The sequence below is a fragment of the Aythya ferina genome (assembly GCF_964211825.1).
Source record: "Aythya ferina genome assembly, chromosome: 26".
Lineage (NCBI taxonomy): Eukaryota > Metazoa > Chordata > Aves > Anseriformes > Anatidae > Aythya > Aythya ferina.
In genome coordinates this window covers 3,150,161-3,174,819 of record NC_140324.1, presented here as the reverse complement: position 1 = coordinate 3,174,819, position 24,659 = coordinate 3,150,161, and the positions used below count along the sequence as shown (strand labels likewise).

At 40.2% G+C, this 24,659-nt stretch overlaps 1 protein-coding gene across 6 annotated transcripts; it reads left to right on the top strand.

Moving 5' to 3' along the window:
• Positions 1 to 179: 179 nt before the first annotated feature.
• Positions 180 to 24,267, top strand: HNRNPM (heterogeneous nuclear ribonucleoprotein M). 6 transcript variants are annotated; one of them, XM_084498710.1, is made up of 15 exons: positions 239 to 536; positions 3,519 to 3,688; positions 12,357 to 12,413; positions 13,330 to 13,423; positions 14,375 to 14,569; positions 15,561 to 15,714; positions 16,580 to 16,629; positions 17,038 to 17,098; positions 19,365 to 19,466; positions 20,052 to 20,096; positions 20,492 to 20,563; positions 21,044 to 21,142; positions 21,759 to 22,540; positions 22,810 to 22,861; positions 23,832 to 24,267. In XM_084498710.1, the coding sequence occupies exons 4-15, from the start codon at positions 13,346 to 13,348 to the stop codon at positions 23,993 to 23,995; spliced, it is 1,854 nt and encodes a 617-aa protein (XP_084354836.1). In that variant the 5' UTR covers positions 239 to 536; positions 3,519 to 3,688; positions 12,357 to 12,413; positions 13,330 to 13,345; the 3' UTR covers positions 23,996 to 24,267. The 6 variants fall into 6 exon arrangements, with proteins under 6 accessions (XP_084354839.1, XP_084354838.1, XP_084354836.1 ...); XM_084498713.1 differs by lacking the exons at positions 239 to 536; positions 19,365 to 19,466 and adding an exon at positions 180 to 206; XM_084498712.1 differs by lacking the exon at positions 21,044 to 21,142 and having other exon boundaries at positions 233 to 704.
• Positions 24,268 to 24,659: the final 392 nt, after the last annotated feature.

The following is a 24,659-nucleotide window of genomic DNA, read 5'->3' as shown; positions in this document are numbered from 1 at the left end:
GCCACACAAAGGCTCGGCGCTGGCAAAATGGCGGCGGCGGTAGCGGCGGCGGCGGCAGCGGGCGGCGAGGGGGCCGCCAACAAAATGGAGGAGCCGCCCGTGGGCGCGGCGGCGGCGGCGGCTTCGTCGGCGGCGCAGACGGCAGCGGCGGCCGCCCCGCCACCGCCCAACGGGGCGGGGGGTGCTGGGGACGCGCCCGTGAAGAGGTAACGGGGGGGAGGGGGGGTGGGGGGGGGCTGTGGGGCCTCGCGCGCGCGCGCGGCGGGGCCTGATGGGGCCTAGGCCTCGCCTTCGCCCTTGTCCCCGTCCTTGTCCCTGTCCCCGTGGCCGTTGTTGATTTTCCTTCGTGTCCCAAGGGACCCGGCCACGCTCCGGGCTCCCTCTGTGGCCCTGAGGCTCGCAGGCCGCCTGGCAGCCTCCGAGGCCTGGACGCGGAAGGAGTCGGGATCGCGGTCCGCGGCATCGAGGTTTTTGGGGGTTCTGTTGAGGCCCAGTAGAAACGTTTCCTCAGTAAATGTAAATCTTTCCCTAAAGGTGTAAGTACTCCCGGCGGGAGGGGTTTTGGAGCTCTGAGGTGTTTTTTTTTTTTCTAACTGTTGTGTCAGTGGTTGGTAAGTTGTGGTACGCCGTCGTCGTTGTTCACGTTGCTGTGATATCTGGAGCAAAACGTGTTGCTGCCTTATCCCCGGTGACTTACCAGAGAAGTAAGTTGGTTAGGGAGACACCGGAGTTCAGTGCCTTGAGACCAAGAGATAACTTGAAAGTGATGCCAGAGCCTAAGTAAGGGTCATTTGTTGGATATAAGTGCAATATTACAGAAATATTAATAGTAATAATTTCCCAGGATTATGGTTATCGATCTGTAAATATGAAGTTCGTAAGCAGAAAAAATTTGAACTGTGTGTTGCTTTCACATGTGAACACTAACCTAATTTTGAGAAGTTTTATAGTTAGCAGAGGTTCTTTTTTTTTTTTTTTTTTTTTTTAATTCCAAGTAAAGACTGTATTTTTCCAGTTAACTTTTGTCCCCAGGCCTGAAATCTTACGTAGTTAAGAATCAGCATTTTTAACTTTGTGTTCTGGGAGTAATCTGTTAGACTTCTGGTCAGATTTGTTTGCCTGGTGTTCTGAGTTGTGCTGCGTAGGTGGGCATCAGGCAGGTTCCTGGTTGCTGACGGCTGTTACACCGTGCTGCAAATCTGCAGTCCGACTAAGAGTTGAGAGAGAAGAAAAAAACTGCAGCCAGAAATATATTAGTCGAGGCTAGCGAAGGGTCTTCAGATCATCTTCCTTCCTCGTGTTGGGCGTTTGGTATTTGGAGGATATTCCCGTCTTGCCTTTGGGTTCTGGTTACAGCTCAAAGCTTGCTGAAGTTTCACAGTAGCAGTGCCTAGGTAATACGGTTAAAGGAATTTCTCTGAGATGAGACTTTCTGTAGCCTTGAATTATTTCAGCTTGGAACCCAAGGAAAATTAAGTTAGATAAAATATCTAATGAAAGTAACTTATTGAATACATTTTTTTCTGTACACTTTGCCATGGGGGTGTTATTTTTTTGTATTTCTTGCGTTAGCCTTGTTGTAAATGGGTCACTGTTATTCACCATTGTTCCTTACTGGGATGGGAATTTCACTCCTGTTTTTTAATTCCCTAAACTTAATTTATTTCACTCCCGTTTACTGTGGGAATTTCGTCTCCCATTTTTTTAACTTAGCAATGCCTGCAGGCATGGTGTATTTATGGAGAGGATGTGGGGAACTCACTTCTTCCTGCTGTCCAGAACTGCCTTTAAATGCTCAGTTGTTCTCGTACTTGGCAACCACAGCGATTTCTGTGGCCACGTGCCTGCTTGTCCTCCTTTTAGTGCCGGAGGATGCCCACGGACAGTTGTTGTCTGACGTCCTGCGAAAGAGAAATGTTGCAGCCAAAGTAGTTTCCTTGATATTTCTTTAGACCAGGCTGGATTTTGTTACACCAAATGTGATAAGGAAAAATTTCTAGACTAGTGTTTGTCTCTAATAGCAGGTACGGTGGCTTGCCTGAATTCTTTACAGGTATATGAGAGCTTGACGTGTGATAATCTGCTCCGGGAGCTTTAAACGTAGAGTTGCAAAGATCTCTGCATCATACCCCGTGACTTTGAAGCAAATTACACAGCAGTTCTACCTGTGGATAGCTTGAACAGTTCTGGTTTGAGGAATAGCCATAGAAAACTGTTCATTAGGTGTAGCGTTTCACACAATTGCTGAACTTTGTGTTATTTCTTCAGCAAAACAGAAGCTCGAGTGTTAAAAGGATTGTCCAGTTTTAAATCTGCTTTTGGATTTTTAATTACTTGATTACTCAAGATTTTTTTTTTTTTTTTTTTTAAGCACAAAGGAGGGAAAGCCTAAAATTTCCTTTTTTTGATTAAACACAGTAAATGACTAAAGAACATTTTTTCATTAGAGACCTTTCTTCCAACATACTAGTTATGTGCAAGACTTGTGTCTTCTGTTGTCTAAGTGGTACGCGATGGCCATAACTAAGGTCAAATACTGTTAGCAGTTCTGGCTGTGTCTGTAAAGTACAATATTTTTGTTTGCTTTTAATGTGTTTGTGGCTGGAAAAGCATGGGTTGCCTTGTAGTAAAAACGAGGAACCCACTAAAATATCACACTCGATAGGCATCTGCATACTTTTTTTTTCCCTCCAGGCTGTTGTATCTGCTCGGTGATTTATCTTTTTTTTTTTTAATTTTTATTTGTATATTTATATTCAGTTTATTTTTTTAGATAGTTTGTATATTTATATGCAGTTTATTTGAATACTGCTATTTAGTGGCATTTGTCTTGTTAACTAATAGTGGTGTAGGTTAGTTGAAAAACAGTCTTCACTTTGCATTCGTTAATTGTGATCTGCTGGAGTTTGTGTTCTGAAATAGTAAAAACAAACAAACAAAAAAAATATTCAGTGTGTTTGAAAGGCACAGACTTTGAATTTGTGTTGTCCCAAAAGGTATTAACTGAGGGGGAGGAAGATGGTTTAAAAAGAGTGTCACGGACATGAGTGCTTAGATACGGGGTCACTTCGCTGAAATTCTTGTAGTGCAAAAATACAAATGTGATAGGTCAAAGAATTATTGGTCGTAAAGATGTCAAAGTGTAGTATGTTAAGGAGAAAATAGGGTGTGTGTCTGGAGCATCACAAGGAGATGAAGCTAGGCCTGCTTGGCTTTGAAGAGATTTAGCCTCTGCAGTCAAAAGCTTTGGTTACATTGCATAAATAAACGTGGGAGAAAATAGTGGGCCTTAATGATCTGAGTTGTCTGCTGTTAGGAACTCTTTGTTGCAGTGGTGCGTGTAGCACTAATACCATGAGCACCAACTTGTCTTCTTATTACTGTTTTGCAAATAAATGAACAGATGAAAGTTTGTGAGTTTTGATTTCTTCTGGGAAGGGAAGAAGTTATGTTCCAGGAGGTGATACAACACTAATCAACTGCCAGAGTGGTTAACATGTCCAATTATCTGTTTGCAGTGAAAATGAACGACCAACTCAAAGTGAGAAAAGGAAAGAGAAGAGCGTCAAGAGAGGAGGAAACCGCTTTGAGCCTTATGCTAACCCTGCTAGAAGATACCGAGCTTTTATTACAAATATTCCATTTGATGTCAAGTGGCAGTCTCTGAAAGACCTGGTCAAAGAGAAAGGTAATGTACAACCAGGGCTGACCAAGTGATGTCTGTCATCTTACTCGTAACAGACTTGGTAAGCTTAACAGTTGAAGTTCTGGGTGGACTTAGTGACACGAGTTTTGCAGAAGGTCTCGAAGCCTTTTTTGGTGTTGCACAATACCGTGCTCTGGCAGCCTTCCAGACGGATAGTTCCTTCATAGGCATGTTGGCGTATGTTTAATAGTGCTTCACCAGAGATTAAAAAGAGCATTTGTCTTATGGGTGGAAAAATAAAAAAAAAAAAAAGAAAAAAAGAAAAAAAAAGAAAAATGAGGCTTTTACCAGATTTTAGTCTTGACATGAGCAAAACTTTCTTAAGTATTTTCATGTCTTTTGGGTTATAAAGGTAGCCATACAATGTCGATCTGGTGTATGTATATGTAGCTGTTTTTCTAAACTTCGTAGTGATTTGTGCTTACATAAAGATCCATCCTGCAATTGGATAGCAGTAAAAATGTATTTAAGGGTGACCTGCAAAGAAGAAAAATCAGGTTTGTGTTTTAGTGCAATCAACGTGGGTAGGGCTTTGGAAACCAAGTTCATGATGTCTTCCTCCATCCCTACCTGTATTTAACTTACACCTGCGAATGGGAACCTTCTTAGTTTGCTGAAGAAATTGAGCTGATTAATCTCAGGTGGTGACAAGTCTAAATGCATCTTCTTGGCTCACTTGGCATTATTTCTTTAAGTTGATGCCCAGCCTACAAGTTTTCAAGTCACTTTGGAAGTGCAGTGGAGTGGCAAGAAAATACTTGGCTTCTCCATCATTAAAATGTCTCAAAACCTGTTAGGCCTAAGTAGTACGAGCATTGCTCTTGTGGGTCACTGCTAAAATACATACCATCAGACATGTCTTGCATAACAGTGATCGATGTTCACTTGTGTTTGAACTCGGTAAGGATCGGTGGTTAGCGACTTCACAAGTCGTGGCCTAATGAATCGGGGAAAAAAAAAATTTCCAAAATGGTTTTACAACGTCTGTCTGTGGAGGCAAAATGGAGCTGCTTAGTCTGTGTAGTGAACTTCAGGACTATAAGCCCTGGCAAACTTCCATAATTAGAGGCTGTGAAACGTTGATGCTTGAGATGCAACGATGGTTTCTTGTAATCTGAAGAACTGCAGTCTTAAGACTGCTTTAACAGGCCCTAATTATGCATGGTCCCCTGTCCTAAGCTGTGTTAGCACTTAGCTACCCGAGATACATTGGTTAATAGGAGTATCTGTATGTGTAGATGTCTTATTTTAAGTACTGTGTTGAATTCCGTTCCAAGTGTCTTGTGGTTTCTCTCCAGTTCACGTGGATGGAAAAGTCCGATGTGAGATTGTTTCCTGCCTTGCTGTTCAGCTGCTCATTCCAGCAGATAATCCTAGGGGAACGTTGAAACCTCTTCAGTCTGTCTGCAGGGCTTGTCTACGTATTGAGAATACGCATTGTTCTTGGTTTTTGGGACTGCTTGTTAAAACATAACAGTTTAGATTTGCTGTGTAGTTGTGATTCATTCTAATTAGTCCCAGACTTCTACCAAATTGGTGCTCTTGTGCTGCGCTTGAACTTGCTGAATCGGTGCTTTTTGATATAAGGCATAGTAGTTCCAAGAACCAGGAATGTGGCTGTGGAAAAACCTAAACGTGAGAATTCTTGGTTTGTAAGTGCAAGAATCACAGGCCAAACGTTCAAGGCTTTGAGAGCATGTGAAATGGATCTGTACGCAAAGGGTAACCGTAGGTGATTCATGACTATCGCATTGCTTGGCAGTCATAAAGACGGAAGCTGTTAGCAGCAATGGCATAGCAGGTTACCGAACGTAGGAGGAGTTCACCTCCGTCGGCTCTTTTGTGTCAGTAAGTATGGGTTAGGAGACATTAGCTTTGAGGTCTCATATTTCTGCAACTTGGTTTGTTCAGATGCGTACATCTGAAATCTAAAGGTGACATCTCTCAAGAGTAATGCCTTGGTTTAGTCATTTCAGTGTACTTGTTGGTGAAACTCAATTACAGGTATGCAGTATAACACAGTTATTAACGAAATTAAAAAATGTTCTTGTTTGAAACTCCCTTGTATTGGCTGACAAACACAAGGTTCTACTAAACTGAGGTAATCAGCATTGCTACCTGGTAAGTGGCTTCAGGAGAAGAACGAGGCAGCAGTTGGTTCTTCTGCGTGGAAGTGGAGTCTAACGGTAAACGTAACGTGATTGAGTGCTAAATATTGGCCTTAACCTGTCCTCCCCAAAATGGCTCTGTTTTGGGAAGCAAAATGTAAATACTTTGTGGCAGCTGGTATACATAATGTGATACTATGTAATTAAAAAAAGAGTTTGAGGTATTTATGGATTCTTTTAGGAAATAGAGAACTTTGTATCTTAAACCTTTTCCCTGACAAGAGTAGCAAGGTGGCACAGAACACAAGGAGAAATGTTAGCTGTAGGATCTGCTTTGTTGCAAAGCTAGGGGCAGTTGCAGTCATGGTGGCCATTGTCACATCACAAATAAAGATTTCAGGACACCCTAGGGACTACTTGTATTAGCATGGTTTTAACCTCATACTTAAAGCATACACATGGTATCTGACAGGTGTGCTTACCTCTTCATATCAGAATCTGAATGTGTGAACAGAGACAAGGAAAAAAAGCTGTTCCCAGCTTAACCTTGCTATGAAGAAAAGCAACCACCAAACTAAATGTGGTGCCTTCTGTCTTTCTCCATCTTGAGTAATTGTTAGTGTCTTTGTGACCCCTTAAAGATGTAACTCATGCCCTCTTGTTACTGGACTCGAACGCAGGTGCTGTCGAGCACTTCTGTCAGCTCGGTTCTGACAGCTGTTGCTCTGGTACCTGAACACAGCTCTTCCTGGAAGGCCACCTGTTTCAGTGCTCAAGAAGATTCTGTTGCAGCGTGCTTTCACGCTGAACTTTTTGGTGAGCAAAGAGAAAAGGATGACTTCGACAATGTAGAAGTGCTAATTTATCTGACTTTCTTCCTGCCCTTACTTTCAGTAGGTGTGCTAATGAGTTCCAACCAGGACAGTACCTTGGTACAGAATGGCTCCTTTTCCTAGCAATAAAATTACTTAAAATTGGATCTTCCTCAGTCTTTCAACCTCTTCCCGACTGGTACATTTCCTGCCATTCTCATTCTTCATCATTAGGCACCACAACCAGCTTTGTGCAAGACAGTTAAAAAATGAAACTTAAAACTGTAATCCACTACTAATAACCCTTGCCTGTTTCTCTGTGAAATGAAACAGGATTTCACTGAATGTCAAAACATCTTAGATGAGGATCATGCTGTTCTCTCTGCATTTCACAGCTGGATGCTAGTTGCAGTTTGTTTCATGGATAAAGTCCATATTCAAAACCTTACAGATAAGTAGTCAGCAGGTAGTTGGCTTGAATGAGGCTGAAGGAGGTCTGTAATTACCTTTCTTCTGCTGGGAAACAAGGAGTGTTCCTTATCTATGGGAGGTGATCTACTGGGTTCCTGTTCCATGAGCTTATATTAGGGTACTCACAGGACTTTCTACAAAGAGCAGAAAAATATATATATTTTTTTTACTCTTCAGTCTGTTCTTTGCAGTTCAAAGCTGTAGTGAAATGCAACTAGACTAAGTTATCTGCAAAAGAATTCCTGCAGAGTTATCTTAATGTGAACTGTAATGACTTACTGACACTTGGTGCCAAGTTTTTCATTGTGGCAAGAGGTATGTTGGATGTGGTGTCCTGCTACCCTCAACAAGGGGAGGGGTATACTGCACCTATCTTATTTTAGCAGCACTTCAGCATCTCAGTTGCAGCTTTGTTAGCTGAAGATGTTTCAGCTTGATTCACTTTTTGATTAAAGCAGAAAGCTTTCTGCAATCAAAAGTTAACGTTAACTAGCTATTTGGCATTTTAGTCATTTGTAGTTTTAAGATTTCTTTTCAATAATGATGAAAGACCTGACTGCTTTCAAATGTCAAACCTTGACAGTGGTCTTCAGGTGGATGTGAGAATACCGAAGTATCTTTTTCATGTATTTACATGTATGGTGACTGCAGATAGCAAGGTTTGATGATACAAATGTGTAGTGGGACTTTACAGCAGGGCATAGAGTGTTCTTAAAAAAAAAAATAAATAAAATAAAAAGAACAAGTAGCTAAGAGCTGCAGTGACTGCAAGCTTTTAACTTGCTTTTGCATAATTTTTGCCATTTAGGACTGTGCAGTCATTAACTTGTATACCTAATTGCCCAGAGTTAGGTTGTGAGCACAAATATCAAAGTCTGGGGATTGAGTATGGAGCTTCACTGAAATGTCTTGAGAAGCCGTCAGTGGAGGTCAGTATCTTATAATAGGACTTCCAAGTGTAAATGTTGCTTGTGTTTTCTTAAGTAAATCTTGCATTTCTGCTGTTGCTATTAAATTTAATGGAAATTTTACCATCTTGGAAAATCTACATAATTTTTTGTAAGAGCAGAAATTGTACTTGGTGTTCCTGAGCTGACTGACTGCCACCTTGCAGCGGCTTTGTGCAAGATGTGGTACAGTCAGCTTCCTAGTAAGACAGACGGAGGAGTTTTCAGTATCACTTGAATGCTAACAACATCTTAAGCAAATATCTTAAACTTTAATTGGACTATCTACACTGAAAGCTTTAATACCAATAGACTTTGAAACACGGTGGTGGGATCTGAGTGTATCTTCTGTGTTGCTTTCATTGTTCTAACCATCTTTTCCAGGTGGTCCTTCAGTGGATTCAGGGAGCTTTGCACTTCTCCTTTTCTTCCAGGGCTCTTTAAGAACCAAAATTACCCATGCTTTTTTTTCTGGTCTCTTTCATGCAAGAGTGGGACTACAGGAGAAATACTGTGCTTCTTCAGGAAGATTGTTTTTCTTCTCCCCTTTTGCACAGACAGTGTAAAAACCTTTTGTTACAGACTGTTCTTTTCCCTGCCCACCCTGGAACTTTTCAGCGGTTGCTGGTCATGAGATTTAAACACTGTACACGAAGGAGTAACTGGCCAATTCCAAATTGTCTGATGTTGAAGGCATTAGACTTCTGATGGTATGGTTGTCTTCCTTCATGAATCATTTGCTTTGTAGTTATTTCTAAAAATGGTGGAAATCCAGGTAGCTTTGGTGATGTCTTGAGTGGCTACTTTCTCCTTACTTTTGACCCTGTGAGACAAAGAATCTGCCGTTTTGTAGAGTATTTACCATTTCTTCACTTTTTTTGCTTCTCCTGTTGCTGAGACTTCTGTCTTTGGACCTTTCAGAGAGAACCAACTTCATGATCTTCAAAGTTTACGTCTACAGTTGAGTTTGTTACCCTAGGTACTTCACAGATACCTCTGTAGGGCCTTGAGTCACTGTATGCTTGTAGGAGCTCTCTGAACAGTACAGGAGAGAATCTGAATGCTGACAGGCTAACCTTGCTTGAACACGTAAGTTTTCCATGCAGATAAACTTCTTTGGGAGGTAGATACAAAATTTGAGGAAACGTGACTGTGTGGAATAGTACTTAAGTGATGATAAACGTTCTTTTAATTTGTATTTGTAGTTACTGTATTGATTTCTGCTTCAGTCTTCCCTTTTAGGAAACAAAAGGTTTCTGAGCTTCCTCAAATGTGAGGTTCAAGGAAGTCTGCTCTACCTTCAGTCTTAAAAACACCAATGGGGAACATATTCCTTAATCACTTTTACGTTAACTTAGAGCTATTGGCTCTAAGTTTCTGCAAACTTTATCTGCCCTTGGAGGCTGATCTGGTAACTATAGAATCAGAGAATGGTTGGAAGGGACCTTGAACGTGATCTAGTTCCAACGCCTGCTAAATCAGGTTGCCCAGAGTCCCATCCAGCCTGGCCCTTTAACACTCCCCAGCTTTCCTGCAGTCCCCTTTAGGTACTGGGAGGGCCACTATAAGGTCTCCCTTCTCTTCTCCAGGCTGAACAACCCCAACTCCCTCAGCCTATCTTCAAAGAAGAGGTGCTCCAGCCCCTTGATCATCTTGGTGGCCCTCCTCTGGACTTGTAATGTGTCCCTGTCCTTCTTGTGCTCCAGGTGGTGCCTCATGAGAGCAGAGGGAGAGAATTGCCTCCCTTGACCTTCAGGTCATGCTTTTTTCGATGCAGCCGAGGATACAGTTGGCTTTCTGGGCTGCAGGAGCACACTGCTGGCTCCTGGTTAATTTTTCATTAATTAGCAGCCCCAAATGCTTCTCAGGAAGGCTGCTCTCAATCCATTCGTTGCCCAGCTTGTTTGTGTTTGGGATTGCCCTGACCCAGCTGCAGCACCTTGCACTTGGCCTCGCTGGACTTTGAGGTTTGTACAGGTCAACCTCTCAAGCCTGTTGAGGTCCATCTGGAGCAGAAAAACTTAGTTTTTTTATGTTTTATTTTTTTGAAAGTTCAGTAAGCTTCTCCTGTGCTTGAATGAAATTTCTTCACTTGTGGATATATAGGGTGTCTTTCCTGATGCAAGCCAACTATTTGCTAGCAGAAGGAAAATCTGCCTGGATCACTGTTTCTTTTTTCTCCAAAGGTTTGGACATTGTGGTTTGGGATCTGAAAAGAAACCAAATAAAATGGGACCCAGTGTAGGTTCCTTTTTTTCTTAAAATAAATAAAAAAATAAAATCCTTTGTCAGTCTCAAACAATCGTTTCCTGGAGGAATTGTCGTGTAGAATCTTCTTACATTTTTCAGGGGAAAAGTGCACTTTTATTGTAGTTGTTCTTTAATCTGGACGTGTCTTGGATACTGATCTTCTATTCTACATGTCATTCCCCCCCTCCTTATTGTGTCTGTGTGTTTTGGCTATACAGGAAATTCAGATTCCCTTTCAAAGGAAAACATCCCTTTCAAGATATGTTTTGTTTTTAATACAGGTGTCTCTAAGGCTTGAATGCGAAGTATTGAGCAAAACTGACAAGCTCTTCAAAGTGCTACACTATTGCCTGTGTAGTAGACTTGAGGAAATCTTGTTCAGAGGTCAAATTTGCATATGTTAAATTGTATTTAGTATATTGCAAACTTTTTTTGGGGAAGTGTTTGTGTGCATTTTAAGAGACGTAGCTGGCTTTGATTAGTGGTTGGGAGAGGAGAGCCCTTAGTCCAAAGCCTAAATAATGTTACTGGGAGAAATGAGTTACAGGATTTATAACCTGTAATCTCTGGTGTCTCTGAAATAGAATGGTTTTTGTATCGTAGGGAATCTGAGAATTTGTTGTTCTCGATAAAAGTTCGGTTGGACTCTGGCTGCTGCTGTTGAGATGGATGGCTTCAGAATGACCTCGTAATGCTGAATATTTGGGCTGGCCGCATGGGCCCCATGTACCGCCAAGGATGATGCTAGGATGGCTCTTTTCACTGCAATCCCATGGGTACATGATCTCATAGTGCTCAGGTTGTAGGTGGTAATTGAACACTCTAATCTCACCTGGCCCTCTCAAAGGGATTTATTAGCCTCTACTAGTCTTGAATGCTTTGTATCCTCATGGAAACATGAATTAACACTGTTAATTCTGCCAAGCCAACTACACTCTGGCTGGAATGCTGATATTGTTTAATTATTTTCAATATCAGAAATGGAAAGAGAATGTCATTTCATCAAGCATTCCTTTTCTTCCAGCTTCTAGAAGAAATGTGGGATGTTCACTTTGGGGAATGACACTAGGTGTCTGATAAATGACCGGGCCTGTGGGAGGAGAGGCTGAGCACTCCTCTCTGGCCCTTGCAGAGGTAGACCATCGAATGTGAGCTTCTAGTTCCTTGCTTAGGGTATGCTGGCAGTACTTCGGTTTGGTTGTTTCTTTCCCACAAAGACTGCTTTCTTTTCATCTTTCAGATAGTGTAACTTGGAGCCTGTCTTAAATTTAAAAAACAGAACTTATAAAACCAGAAAAAAAAGTATTAAAAAGTTTTCCTCAGTTATTCTGAATAAATTCTGTATGCCAGTCCCTTCAAAGGCAGCAGCCGTTTTAGAAGTTGTATTCCAGAGGTACGTGATATGGTTATGTGGTCAGTTAAGGAAAAAGCAATCCTAGTCTTGTGAGGAAAGGTGCAAATATAGTTTCCTAATGCACTTTGCCTTTTGCTGTAGGCTCTTGTCTTGAGGGCAAATATGACAGTTTAATACTAACCTAAAAAATATGGAACCTAATAAAGGATTTAAATTTTGCTGTGACTTAAAGGCTAAACTGCTGAAATAAAAAGCAGGCACTGAGTGATCTCTTGGTCTGTCGGGCTGGTCTGATCCCCTTTTGGGATGTGTACCAGAGGAAAAATCCTGAGAAAAGCAAGCAACTGTTTGAGTTCTGGACTGTGGAGACAAGATGGTGTACTATGTGAAGTGAGGGAAACTTGTTCTTGCAGACTTCCCCCTGGATTTGGATTGCCTCAAGTAATGAGTGAGCACTAAAGGTCAAGGAAATTGGTACTGTGGAAATAGCTGGCTTTTGAAGTGGAGGAAAATCAAGAACATGTTCAAGTCTTACAATGTTACTGCATACCTGTAATTGTCCAGTTTTGTGGTTTAGAGAATATGGAGTGTTTCTGGGCTTTCTTATAAGGCAGAGGCTCCATACACGGTTGTTGATTGTTCTAAATTCCCATTGTTTTCTTGGCTTTTCTCCCTTGGTATATGTGTCGTCTGGAATCTGATTTGTAGTTGGTGAGGTAACATACGTGGAGCTCTTAATGGACGCTGAAGGAAAGTCAAGGGTAAGTGTTTGAGAGAATTTCTTCTGTGGATTTTCTACATGACAAATGTAACTGTATGGTGGCGTGGAGCGAAAGGAAGTCAGGAAGGTAGAGAGTGTGTATGCTTAGCGGCTATAACAGGATTGCTTAAAAGCTTCTTTGGGGCTGGGGAGGCGGGGGGCTGGGGACTTGTAAGAGCAGTGTTAGGGTGGTCTTCCACTGTGTTCAGGTGGCGTTGGCTGTTTGAAGTACCCATGGACACTAGCAGTACGTACAGTGGTACGGAAGGTTAACTTGTGTTTTGGAAAACGTTACTGTAGTGGTTTGCTGAATTTGTAAGGCCAGTGTGCAAAAGCAGGTTCTGGAAACTATACTTCCCGTGCCAGTAAACAGAAGTTAATTTCCAAGTTAAACGTATATTGCCTTCATAGGTACTTAAGTCAATTAGTCCAGTGAAAGTATCTTGCAGGAAAAAAATACACAGTAGGAGCTCACTTAACTGTACTGAAGGATATGGATTTAGGGTGAGAGAATATGGCAAGGATTTGTCTGTATGACAGAGAAGAACAGTTGATACGGAGTGTGTGGTATTTTTCTTGGAGATCCTGGACTTAGTTCTGCTTGTTACAACTTCAGAAACTACAGTTTAATCCTGTTATGGCATAAGAAATTATATCTTATGGAATTCGAGTAATGAAGGCTTTATTGGGTAAGATTACATTTATTTTTGCCCCTAGGGTTAACTAATGTGATTTGACTTTTTATTTTTTAAAAAGTGTATTGTGCTTTTACTTACTTTATTTTTTTCTTCCCTCCTCTGCTTGTTACTCGCCTCTGAAATCAAATCACCAGGGATGCGCGTAAGTTCACTTATGAATTTATAGCAAGAAATAAGGAAATAAGATACGAGCAGTGTTCTTAGATGTCTTGTATCTTCACAGTGTTGTTGAATTCAAGATGGAAGAAAGCATGAAAAAGGCTGCAGAGGTTTTGAACAAGCATAGTCTTGGTGGAAGACCATTAAAAGTGAAAGAAGTAAGACTAACATCTGTTCTTTTAGTATCTTGGATTTAAGGTGAAGGGGATACCTCTTAGTCAAGCTTTATGGCTGACTAATTTGCAGATAAGAATATTTGCCAAAGTAGAACTCTTCAAATAGAATTTAAAAAGACACACAGCTTGTTTTATTACCAGAACCTATTGCCGAACTTGAGTTTGAACTCAGTTGTCAAGACTGAACTTGACTTAAAAGAATAGGTGCTACTGACAGTAATGCAGCACATGGATAAAGCAAGTGTTTGGCTTGAACTGCAGGTGTACTTCTTTATGATTTGATAAAGAAACCTGCATAAGTATTTTGTTCTTGACTCACTTCTCATCTAATTCTGCACCATAATGAATGTACTTTACAAACAATTCCATAGAATAAGGTGGTTTCTGAAATACTTTGAAGGTTTATTTCTGTTCTTATGGCTTTTCTATTTTCAATCACTATAACACGCTCAACTGTACAGTGATACATTCCAAATTTTTTTTCAATTTGGAAACCTAGTGTGAGGGGAAAAAGAGCAGACCAAACCCCTCTTTGTGAACTTTTTACACGCTGTATCTTGTCTTGTAAGGAAGTCTAACTGCAAGAGAAATGAGTTGTTGTACTGTTTTGAGGATGCCAAAAGTTAATCAGTGTTTGTCTTCCAAGGCTTCCCCAGTACCGTTGTCTTTAGAAAAAATGCAGCTGTGGGGTTTATTGCTGGTATTAAATAATAGATACACACCTGCAGAATCGGGGGAAATGCATGGATAGGAGTAACTTGCGAACTTGAGGTGTGCTGGTGCATTGATCTGAAAACTTAAAAATAAAATAAAATAAAATTAAAAAAAAGTAGTTGGCTGGAGGTCTGTAGGGACCTTGTATAAATGAATATCCCCTTTTGACTTTTGGCTTTGCTGGTACAGATTAACTTAGTATGTTTGTGTTTTTTTTAGGATCCTGATGGCGAGCATGCCAGGAGAGCAATGCAGAAAGTCATGGCAGCTAGTGGAATGGGTATTGGTCCAGGTCCAGGTGGCCCTGGAATGCTCAATATCCCACCTAGTATACTCAACAATCCCAACATACCCAATGAGATCATCCATGCCTTACAGGCAGGGAGACTTGGAAGCACTGTCTTTGTTGCAAATGTAAGCGTTGTGTGGTCTCTGAACAGGGTCTAAACTGAGTAGAATCTAATGAATTAGAGGAAAAGCTGTAGGCTTCCAGCTCTATTCCAGTAAAATGAAGTATTCCGTGACTAGTCTTGTTCTCTTCAGTTGGAACACTGCCGAGTGGGAAGTAAGTTTGCACTCTAATGTATGAACAAAAAATGAGAACTTCCCCTTGAAAGGTATGCCCTGTTGTGGATATAGCATAAAAACAAACATTTCAGTATGCACATACAGCAAGAATAGGACTAATTTTCAAATCCTAAAACTGATCTTGATGTGGAGAAATGTATCTTGTTTGAAGGAGGGGCAGTGGGAACGTATTTAAGCAAGTTCAGTGGTGAGATAACAAGCTATATAAGAATCTAGAGAATATGAAATTGTGGAAGTTTGTTCAGCTTTAAAGGAAGAAGGTGAAAGGGATAACTGGTGGTTGTCTCCATCACCCTGATTCAGATCATACAGAGAAGACGGGTCCAGACTCGTTGCCGTGGACATCAGTTGGAAGATGGGCAACACCATTTAAATACTAGAACTATTTCTTTTTACTTTGAGACAGATGAAATAAAGGAGTGACTGCCAAAAGTCTGTACGCACTTAGGTGTTCAGAGCTGAGCTGGGCATAGCCCTGAACAACCTGAACTAATTATACCTGCTCTTAGCAATAAGTTAGAATAATGACTTTCAGAAGTTCCTTTCCAGCCTAAATTGTTCTGTGATTCTCTTTGCTAGTGAAGTTGTAAGATGAAGTTGTATCCTATATATTACAGTAATTGATAATTTGCATTTTTGAACAGAGCTAAAAACAAAGCATTTAGCATTCTCTAGCATTCTATTATTTAAATTTTATCCCATCTCTGTGAAGATGAGTACTCAGGATTGTAGATACCAGGAAACGAAACTGATGAATGCTGAAGATACTCTTTGGATGGAAAGCTTTCTAATACTTCTAATATCACTTATCTTCCAGCTGGATTACAAGGTTGGGTGGAAGAAACTGAAAGAAGTATTCAGCATGGCTGGTGTTGTGGTTCGGGCAGACATCTTAGAAGATAAAGATGGCAAGAGTCGTGGGATCGGAACTGTCACTTTTGAACAAGCTATAGAGGCTGTTCAGGCTATATGTATCCTTGAAATGTATTACTGGTAAATAGTAGACAGGTTTGGCACTCCATCCTGCACTAACTTCCATGAGTTCACAAATAACTGTTAAGAAAAGCAGGATGAAAATAAAAGTAGTAGTATTACAACTGAGGAAATTGCCTTATTGTGTTAAGTGAAGCCACTGAAGTGTATGGAAAATGTAGGGAAAATGAAAAGGAGAAAAAAACTTAAAATAATTATTTTTGTTTGCTCAAAATCATTAACAAATAGATGTGAATTTCTAACCCAAATAGTAATATTTTTTTCTGTCAGAGTTAGTATTGAATTAAAATACAATTTCTAAGAAAAGGCTTGTCCTAAATTCCTGTAATGGAGGTAAAGGAGGAGTGAAACGCGTCCATCTGCAGTGTAAGCAGGCTTGATCTGGTGTGTTTCCCTGTCAGCCATATTACACTGCAAGCTGTGATTTGCTGCGTAGCAGTCTACCCACACAAAAGCAGAATTGCAGTGCGGATACTACTACATGTTTCATCTCTCAAGTTGGGTCTATGGTGTGGAAGGGAGAGAAATGTTTAAACACCTAGGCTGGTTTCGAGACATTTTAAGTGGTGTTTTAATGTCTTTAATATGAATCAGAAGACTATTTTTGTAACTCATGTTTTAATTTTAAAAACAAAACCCAGTCTTTGAATATTCAGTGATTTGGTTTGGAAGCTTTTCAGTTTTGGAGAAAGCGAAAGGGTATCTGATAACCTGTGAATGACAGTATAAGAAGCTACCTGGAGTCTTGTGGTTTTCTGATAGGGTTTTCATCAGATAGTACTTGGAGTTTTAAGACTTTTTGTGGTTCCAGTGCTTGAAAGATGATCCTTAATGAAACGAAAGCGATGTTTAATGGGCAGCTGCTGTTTGACAGACCAATGCATGTAAAAATGGTAAGTACGTTCAGATTCTTACTAGTTTTTGAACTGATAATGTGCTCCAGACTTTTTTTTGGATGATGTGTGGCTTCAAGGTTGGTGCGACCTTCCCAGGGCAAACAAAGGTAAATAGCACATCATGACAGAAGTACAGCCCTGTACTTTACATCTCACTTTTAACTCATGGGTTGAAATACTGGGGGAAACGAGTTCTGTTTAAAGGACTTGGCCTAATACCTAATGCTGTCAACTCACGCAGTTGTAGAAGGTTATTTCTAATTATTTTTCTAAAAGACAATCATAAATATAGTAAGAATTACTTTAGCTTTCTCGATTTACCTTTTAAAAAAAAGGTAGGAAATCTTTCTAGTGAGAAAGCAGGCCAGAGTTGTGTACAAACTTAATGTATCAAATTATTTTTAGGATGAACGAGCCTTTCCAAAAGGAGATTTCTTTCCTCCAGAGCGACCACAACAACTTCCTCGTAAGTCTCTGCTGTATGACTGAATATGTTATGTTTTTAACTTTTCTTTGCAGCAACTTGAATATTTGCAAAATGAGACTCAATTCAAAAGCATTTGGCTCTCAGGTTTGCATTTAGAGAGATTTCCTGTATATTCCTGGATTATATCTATTACTGGGTTCGTCTGCTGACAAGCAAAGCTGAGTTGTTAATAGTCCATAGGAAACTTGTGCTCAAGAGGTACTGCCTCTGTAACCTGCCATATGTAGGAGGAATAGATGAATAAATAGAACACAATTAAAAACTATGAGCTGTTGTTAAGATGTTTAGGCAACTTCTGTTACTCCCCATCTGCTCAAATCCAGCCCGAGTAAAACTTTGGTTCAGCCTGCCGAAAACTGGGGTTCAAATGGCCTTAATATCTAAGAGGTTAATAATAAATAAGTTTCAGTCCTGTTTCTTTTTGGATACTTCCTTCAGCTCATAGCTAAAAGTTTGTCTTAAAAACAGTATCCCGTTCATGTTCTCAAAGCTTCCAAGTCTCTTGATTGTAAGTCAGAGGTCCTGATGCCTTGTAGGACTATTGTTAATAACAGGTTTTAATGGAAATTTCACCAGTTTATAAAGAAAAGTGTGCACCCTTTTACGTACTGGTATTCTGGGTGTCTAATGGTTTTCCTTCAGTCTAGAGGGCTGGGTTGAATTCTTGAGCATCTTCCAGGTCTTCAGGTTTCTTAGGGGAATAAATACAAGAAGGGAGGGTGCAGGGATGACAGAGCCAGGCTCTTTTCAGTGTTGCCCAGTGCAAGGACCAGAGGCAGTGAACACAAACTGAAATAGAAGGCTCCATCTAAACATAAGGAAGCTTTTTTTTTTTTTTTTTTATACTGTGTGGGTCACTGAGTACTGGAGCAACAAGTCACCCAGAGAGGTTGTAGAGTCTCCATCCTTCAAGATATTCAGAAGTTGTCTGTATGTGGTCCGGGGTAATGGGCTCTAGGTGACCCTGCTTGATGTGGGGGATTTGTGCCAGATTACCTCTAGAGGTCCCTTGTTCCCTTGACCACTCTGGGATAAGATAATGAAAGTGTTGAGCAGGAGTAGACTGGGTCGGAAAGGAGAATTAATGGTAAGGAAAAGTCCTACTGTCTTACAGCTGAAACTGTTCTAAAATGTGTGTAATTCTGTTAATTCAGCCAGGATTTTTAAGAATGTTTTCTTAGTCGTGGAAAGAAAACCTGTGTATGCTGTTACCTTGAATAATTCTCTATCAACCCATCCTTTAATTAATCAATTTTCTGTGTATCTACCAGAACCTTGTTCAGCAGCCGTAGCATCCACAGGTTTTTTTTTTTACTTCTGCCATGACTTCCTGTAATGGTATACCTCGTCAAGAGAAAAACACTGCTTTTCTGTTTAATTATTACTGTATGAAATGGAACAAATAATGATGGAAATGTATTTCTTGGCCTTTAAGTTGGGGGGATGGGAGGGAGGAATGGTATTGGTATCTTGTGGTGTTGTAAAACATAATTCAATGCTTCCTGAGATCATTATGTTGAAATGTAAACAAGGAAGTCCTATTCTCATAAGGAAAAAATGCTATTAAGCTGTTTGATTCAAGTGCAAGCAGAGAACTTTTTCTTCCTGATCCACTCTGAGAAAAATGAGTTGTTTTTGTGTTTTTTTTTTTTATTTGACTGGGGAATCCTTTATTCACTTGGGTACAGGAAGAATCAAAATTGTGTCTGAGAATGATATATATTTTTCGTTTGCCTAGGAAAGAGGCTGGCTGTGTGCTCTGAATTCTATAGGTGGCTGTCAGTAATAGGTGGAACCTTGCAGTTATTTAAATTTTTAGCTGCAAGGGAACCTTGGCAAACATGAAAATAAACCTTTTATCAATCAAAGGTAACATTGTGAAAAGGTTAGAAGTTCTTTATACTAAATTGCCCACTCTTTTCTCCTTAGATTGAGTTGCACAAAATAAGCAGTGTTCTAGCCAGTTATTTTTCAGGAGTCAGCTTAAAACCAACCAAAAAAAAATCAACTTTTCTCAGCAGTAAGACAAAACATAGATGATGAAGAAAATATTTGGGATTAATTTCCAGTCTACTTCAAGACACATCTACTCTAGATTTACACTTTCATGCATTAAGTACATACCCCAAAGTGGGAACACAGCAAGCTTTTTTGGAGAATAGAAGTCAATTAATTAAGAATAAAACTTGCTGTTTTGTCAAATTATGGAAACAAGGCTTTTTTGATATCTGAATATTTTCTTCAGATGGTCTTGGTGGTATTGGCATGGGATTAGGACCTGGAGGTCAACCTATTGATGCAAATCATTTAAACAAAGGCATGGGAATGGGCAACATGGGACCTGGAGGTAAGAAGATTACTCCTACGCTTTGTTTCATGAGAGCTTTAAGCTGTATAGAAGGGTAGATAGCTTTGTTTGCCTACACAAAAAGTTGAAGTGTATTAGGAGTGTTAAAGCCAAATGAGTTCTTCTTGAGCTAAGTCATGAGCTTGATAACAGAAACTTGAACCTAACCGACTGCTCCATTTTTGTTTTTTACCATGGTAAGGGCACAGCTCTCATTTTCTGACTCTTGAGCATGAGCAGCAGACACTGCAAATATACATAAAACTTCTAAAACCATCTGTCACTCTTAACACTTGTTAGTGGGCTTGCAAATCTATGTTTAGGATATATTTAAATAGCAAAAAGTTTTAAAGAGCCACCTAAAAAGTAGCACACACTCAGCTTTCAGTTTGTAAATGCCTATGGTTTTTTCCACTTCCTGCTTTTATTTCTTGAGAAGGAATGTTGCAATCTACTCCAGCTAGCACATGTAAGCTTTCCAGTTCAGAGTGGATGTGCTTGTATGATTTCTTTCTACAGCCAATCTAATGGCTGATGGTTTGTAGAATTACATCTGCTACATAAAGCTTTCTCTTTTATTTTGAGGAATGGGAATGGAAGGCATGGGCTTTGGAATGAATAAAATGGGAGGTAAGCTGTGTTTTTTTAAATGTATATAGCCTGGGTTGTTTTTTTTTTTTTTTAAGTCATGTAAACTTAGCTGTATGTGCCTAGCAGCCATTTGTTTTCCTTGGAATTGTCACCAATTTAGTGATGACTTATGTTTTTGAGTATTAGTGAAACTGCTATAGATGTACGGGGAAGGGTTGAAACCTCAGAAAATGTGACCAGTGGTTTGGTCATGAGACTTCTAAAACGTGGCCTTGATTTAGGAGATAAGCTGTGACCAAATTCTGACCACAGTTAATGAGTCTGTGATAGAGTTGTCTTGGTGCCTATGGAAAAAATCTGAGGAAAACTTATTTTGGTGAACTGTAGCGTTAAGTTGAAATGCTAAAGCATCCCTGGAAATTCCTTTCTTTTAGGAATGGAAGGTCCGTTTGGCATGGAAAACATCGGGCGCTTTCCAGCTGGAATGAACATGGGCAGAATGAGTGGTAGGCATTAGTTTTTTTTTTTTGTTATAATATTAAGCTTCTGTGTTCAACAGCAGTCCTTGGTCTCTGAAACTGTAGCACTGGAGACTGGTCATATTCCTCTTTCCAGCTTTTTTTGGAAAAAACTTAAAGGCTTACATCTCACACAGTGTCTGCAAGGCCCTTATGGCCTCTAAGCTACAAAAAAAAACAAGTTCATAGGAGTTGCCTTCAAGGACTGCTTTGGAAAGATAAACTGTGCTGTCTGTATTCACCAGAAAGACAAAAAAAACTACTCCAAAGCAAAGTGTCTTGTCTGTGTTGAGATGAGTCCTGGATTTTTGTTCTTATTTTTCTGGGGGTTGTGTTTTGGTCTCAAAAAGACATAATAAAATGATCAGGAGGACATAATAAAAGTTAGCCTTGCTGTTAATCTTTAAAAACTATGCCTCTAGTAAAATGTTGATACCCCGAAGAACATATCAGACTTAATCTTTACAGAGATGGATCGTGCCATGGGTGGAGGATTTGAGAGAGAATTTGGAAGAAATGAGATGGGAATGTCTCGTAGTTTTGGAGACACCTTGGAAAGAGGAATAGGTCAGTACATAAAGCTAAGTACTTACACTGCCTACTGGAAATACCTGAACTGTACATAAAAAAAAAAAAGTGCACGTTTGTAACAAAACAGGCCATATTTTACACATAGCTCCTCTAACACTTTGATCAAATTTTGATCAAACAGTAATTTCAGTTAAATTATTATTCTTGCTGCACAATCCCCAGGGCATTGTATAGGACAGCTAGCAGCTAAAATTGTATTTAAAATGCTACTTTCGCCACCTGAACAGCTGGGTTTTCATATGCATTCAAACTTCTCTCCTTGTTTACACATCAGTTTTTCTTCTTTGAAACTTTTATTGTGCATATGGAACTCAAACTTGTTAGGAAAGGGTAAACTCTTGCATATGGACTAATGAGGTTACCAGTCCCTTAAAATGTGTTGTAGTCGTGGTGATCTAAGTAATCAACAACAGTACTCTTTTTCCCATCTGAAATAACTGCTTCATATTCTGCAGTAGCACACACATTGGTCTTTTTTTTTTTTTTTTTGAATAATGATGGTCTAAAGGATTTCAGTACTGTATGCAATGCAAGCACGTGTTTGGTTTTAGTATGTGTTTTGACTATTTATAAATTGTGTGTTTTGTTCCAGGTGGTGGAAATGCCAGCATTCCTGGGATTGAGAGGATGGCACCTGGCATTGATCGTATGGGTTCGGGAATGGAAAGAATACCCTCTGGGATGGGGCATGGGATGGAGAGAGTAGGGTCAGAAATAGACAGGATGGGTCTTGTTCTGGATCGCATGAGTTCCAACGTGGAACGGATTGGTTCTGGAATTGACCGAATGGCCCCTCTGGGCATAGATCACATGGCTCCTAACATTGAGAGGATGGGACCAGCTATTGAGAGAATGGGTTCTGGCATAGAAAGAATGGGCTCTGGAATAGGCTTTGGCATTGAGAGGATGGGCGCTGCCATTGAGCGTGTTGGTACCACTATGGAAAGAATGGGATCAGGTGTAGAACGAATGGGTTCTGGCATGGATAGGATGGGTATAGGTATGGAGCGTATGGTCCCTGCTGGAATGGGAACTGGGATGGGTCAGGTGATAGAGAGGATGCCAGGTGGCTTGGATCGCATAGGTGCCAATCCCATGGAAAGAATAGGAATAGATCGTATGGGTGCTGCTAGCATGGAGAGAATGAGCTTAGAGCGCATTGGAGCCACTAATATGGAAAGGATGGGTCCTGCTATGGGACAGGGCATGGGAGCAGGCATAGATCGCATGGGACTTGCAATGGGAAGCAATTTTGAAAGACCAATGGATATGGAACGTGGAAACTTTGCAGGCAATTTTGCAGGCTCCCTTGGAGGAACTGGAGGACCTGCACCTGGGGTGGCCCGAAAAGCCTGTCAGATATTTGTGAGAAATGTGAGTAGCCTTCATCCTAGTGCTTTATGTTGATTTCTTTTGTGTTCTTTTGACTTTAGTTACAATTTTTAATATTGCATGCTGCCATCTGTGGGGTTGGGCAGGCCTTTGTGAGTTGAAGCCATTTTCTTAACAGGAGAAAAGCTTTCTGCGTATGAAAAAGACGGTGCTGAACTATGGCTTCCCAGGATGGAGAACATGTTTTGAAGAGACGGAAGTACTGACAAGTCGTTTAACAGTTCCTCAGTAATTGTTCTTCTTTTTCACAGCTGCCTTTTGATTTTACATGGAAAATGCTGAAAGATAAATTTAATGAATGTGGTAAGTTGTTATATCACTGGAAATCTTTCCTGAGAACTGGATATCTCTTGTAGAGCTAAGAATTACTTCTATGTCCCTGACACTAGTACCTTACTAAAACTTCACTCAGACTTGGGAAAACATCAGATATTCATGTTGACAAGTGGCTTGGGGATGTTTGCCATCCTGCAATGCCAACAAGAGTCCTACAGGATTGAGAAGATAAAAATGTTTTGACTGTCTAGTTGATAACCCAGTCAACACTTCTCAACACCCCTTCCCAGCTGTCTAGGGCTGGATTTATTATGTGGATAGCCTCTCTGTAGTTACAGGTAGAGACAGGAAGAGAGAAGTCCAGGATGAATGATGAGATTCATTTCCTACAACAAAAAGCTGAGAACTACTGAAAAGCACTGGCAAGATGCTTTATTTTGAAGTGAACACATCTGTTTGGGGAAGCTGTCCTTAAAAGAACCTTAAATTAGTAATAGCAATAATAAAAGAAAAACGAAGAAATTAAGGAGCCAAAAGAATTCCTGAATCAGCTGCATATTGTTAGATGTATTTAGGTCCAGCTCATGAGACATCTGATCTTTAGAAAAGCTAGTCCCACATGGATTTCTTGCTTGCTACAGCGACCAATTTCCAATATTACGCTGTGGAATAAGTTAACTTTCTAGAGGACCCGTTAGCATAATTCATTAGGGCTTTCTGCTGCTTTGAGAACCATCATCCTCTTTAAGAGTCTTTGTGAGCATACCTTTCTTTTCAGAGGCTTAGGTAAGCTACTAATGGTTGAGGTAGGCTCTGCAGCTTCTAGGGGACTTCTCATGGCAGTGGTCACTGGTAAAATTGTCCTAGAGCTTTAAGTTTCAAACCACTGGTAGTTTCTAAAGGTACGCTTTCTGTGGCTTAAGGGAGAGAACTCTAAATCAATACAGTCGTGTGGTACCTCCTAGATTAAACAAGAACCTTTCTTTTTCTTTTGAAGGTCATGTGCTGTATGCTGATATCAAGATGGAAAATGGGAAGTCTAAGGGCTGTGGTGTTGTTAGATTTGAGTCCCCAGAAGTAGCTGAGAGAGCCTGCCGTATGATGAATGGGATACAGCTTCGTGGGAGGGAGATTGATGTGCGAATTGATAGAAATGCTTAAGTAGATGCTTTTTTTAACACTGATACCAGATTTTTGAATTTGTATTTTTTCTTGTTAACCATTTTAATTTGACTGGATGTAAAGGTGTTAAAACAGTTCAATTGCTTTCTGGAGTAATTTTAATTACTTTTTTAACAAATGGATTTCCATTTTACTGTTTTTGCATTGGAACTGCAATGTGCACAATCTTTTTTTTTGTAGTTGTGGCATCTTGTTGACATTACAGATGTAAACAGTATGACTTTGATAATAAATGCAAGTTAAAGATTTCAGTCATTGCATCTATTACTGGCAGCACATCCCTATGCTTGCAAAAATATCTGTAAACCAAGTAAACTACAATTTTTATTCTCTTGTGAAGTGTCAAGAAAGTGTATCTTTGGGTTGTCAGTTCATGACAGTATGAATTAGACTTTAAAACAATGCACCTGAACATTCATGCTAGTACTCAAATGTCTTTAGCCTATCAGTTTCCTGTGTTCAGACCTGGTAGGTAAGCAAAAGTACTGGGGCTGATAGCTTGATCTTTCTCCAGTGGCAATGCTGATTCAAAAAAATAAAATATCCTGCACCTTCAGTTGTCAGTGCCATGCTGAAGGCCTGAACTAAAAAGGGATTAAAAAAAAACACAACACATGCCTTTTTCCAGTGTGGGCCAGGTGTG

Coding starts and splice junctions, on each gene's coding strand:
- HNRNPM (XM_084498710.1), top strand. CDS start 13,346: ATGGAAGAAAGCATGAAAAAGGCTGCAGAGGTTTTGAACAAGCATAGT. Junction 19,467..20,051: donor GGGCAACATGGGACCTGGAG/GTAAGAAGATTA, acceptor TTTTATTTTGAG/GAATGGGAATGGAAGGCATG. Junction 22,862..23,831: donor AGATAAATTTAATGAATGTG/GTAAGTTGTTAT, acceptor TTTCTTTTGAAG/GTCATGTGCTGTATGCTGAT.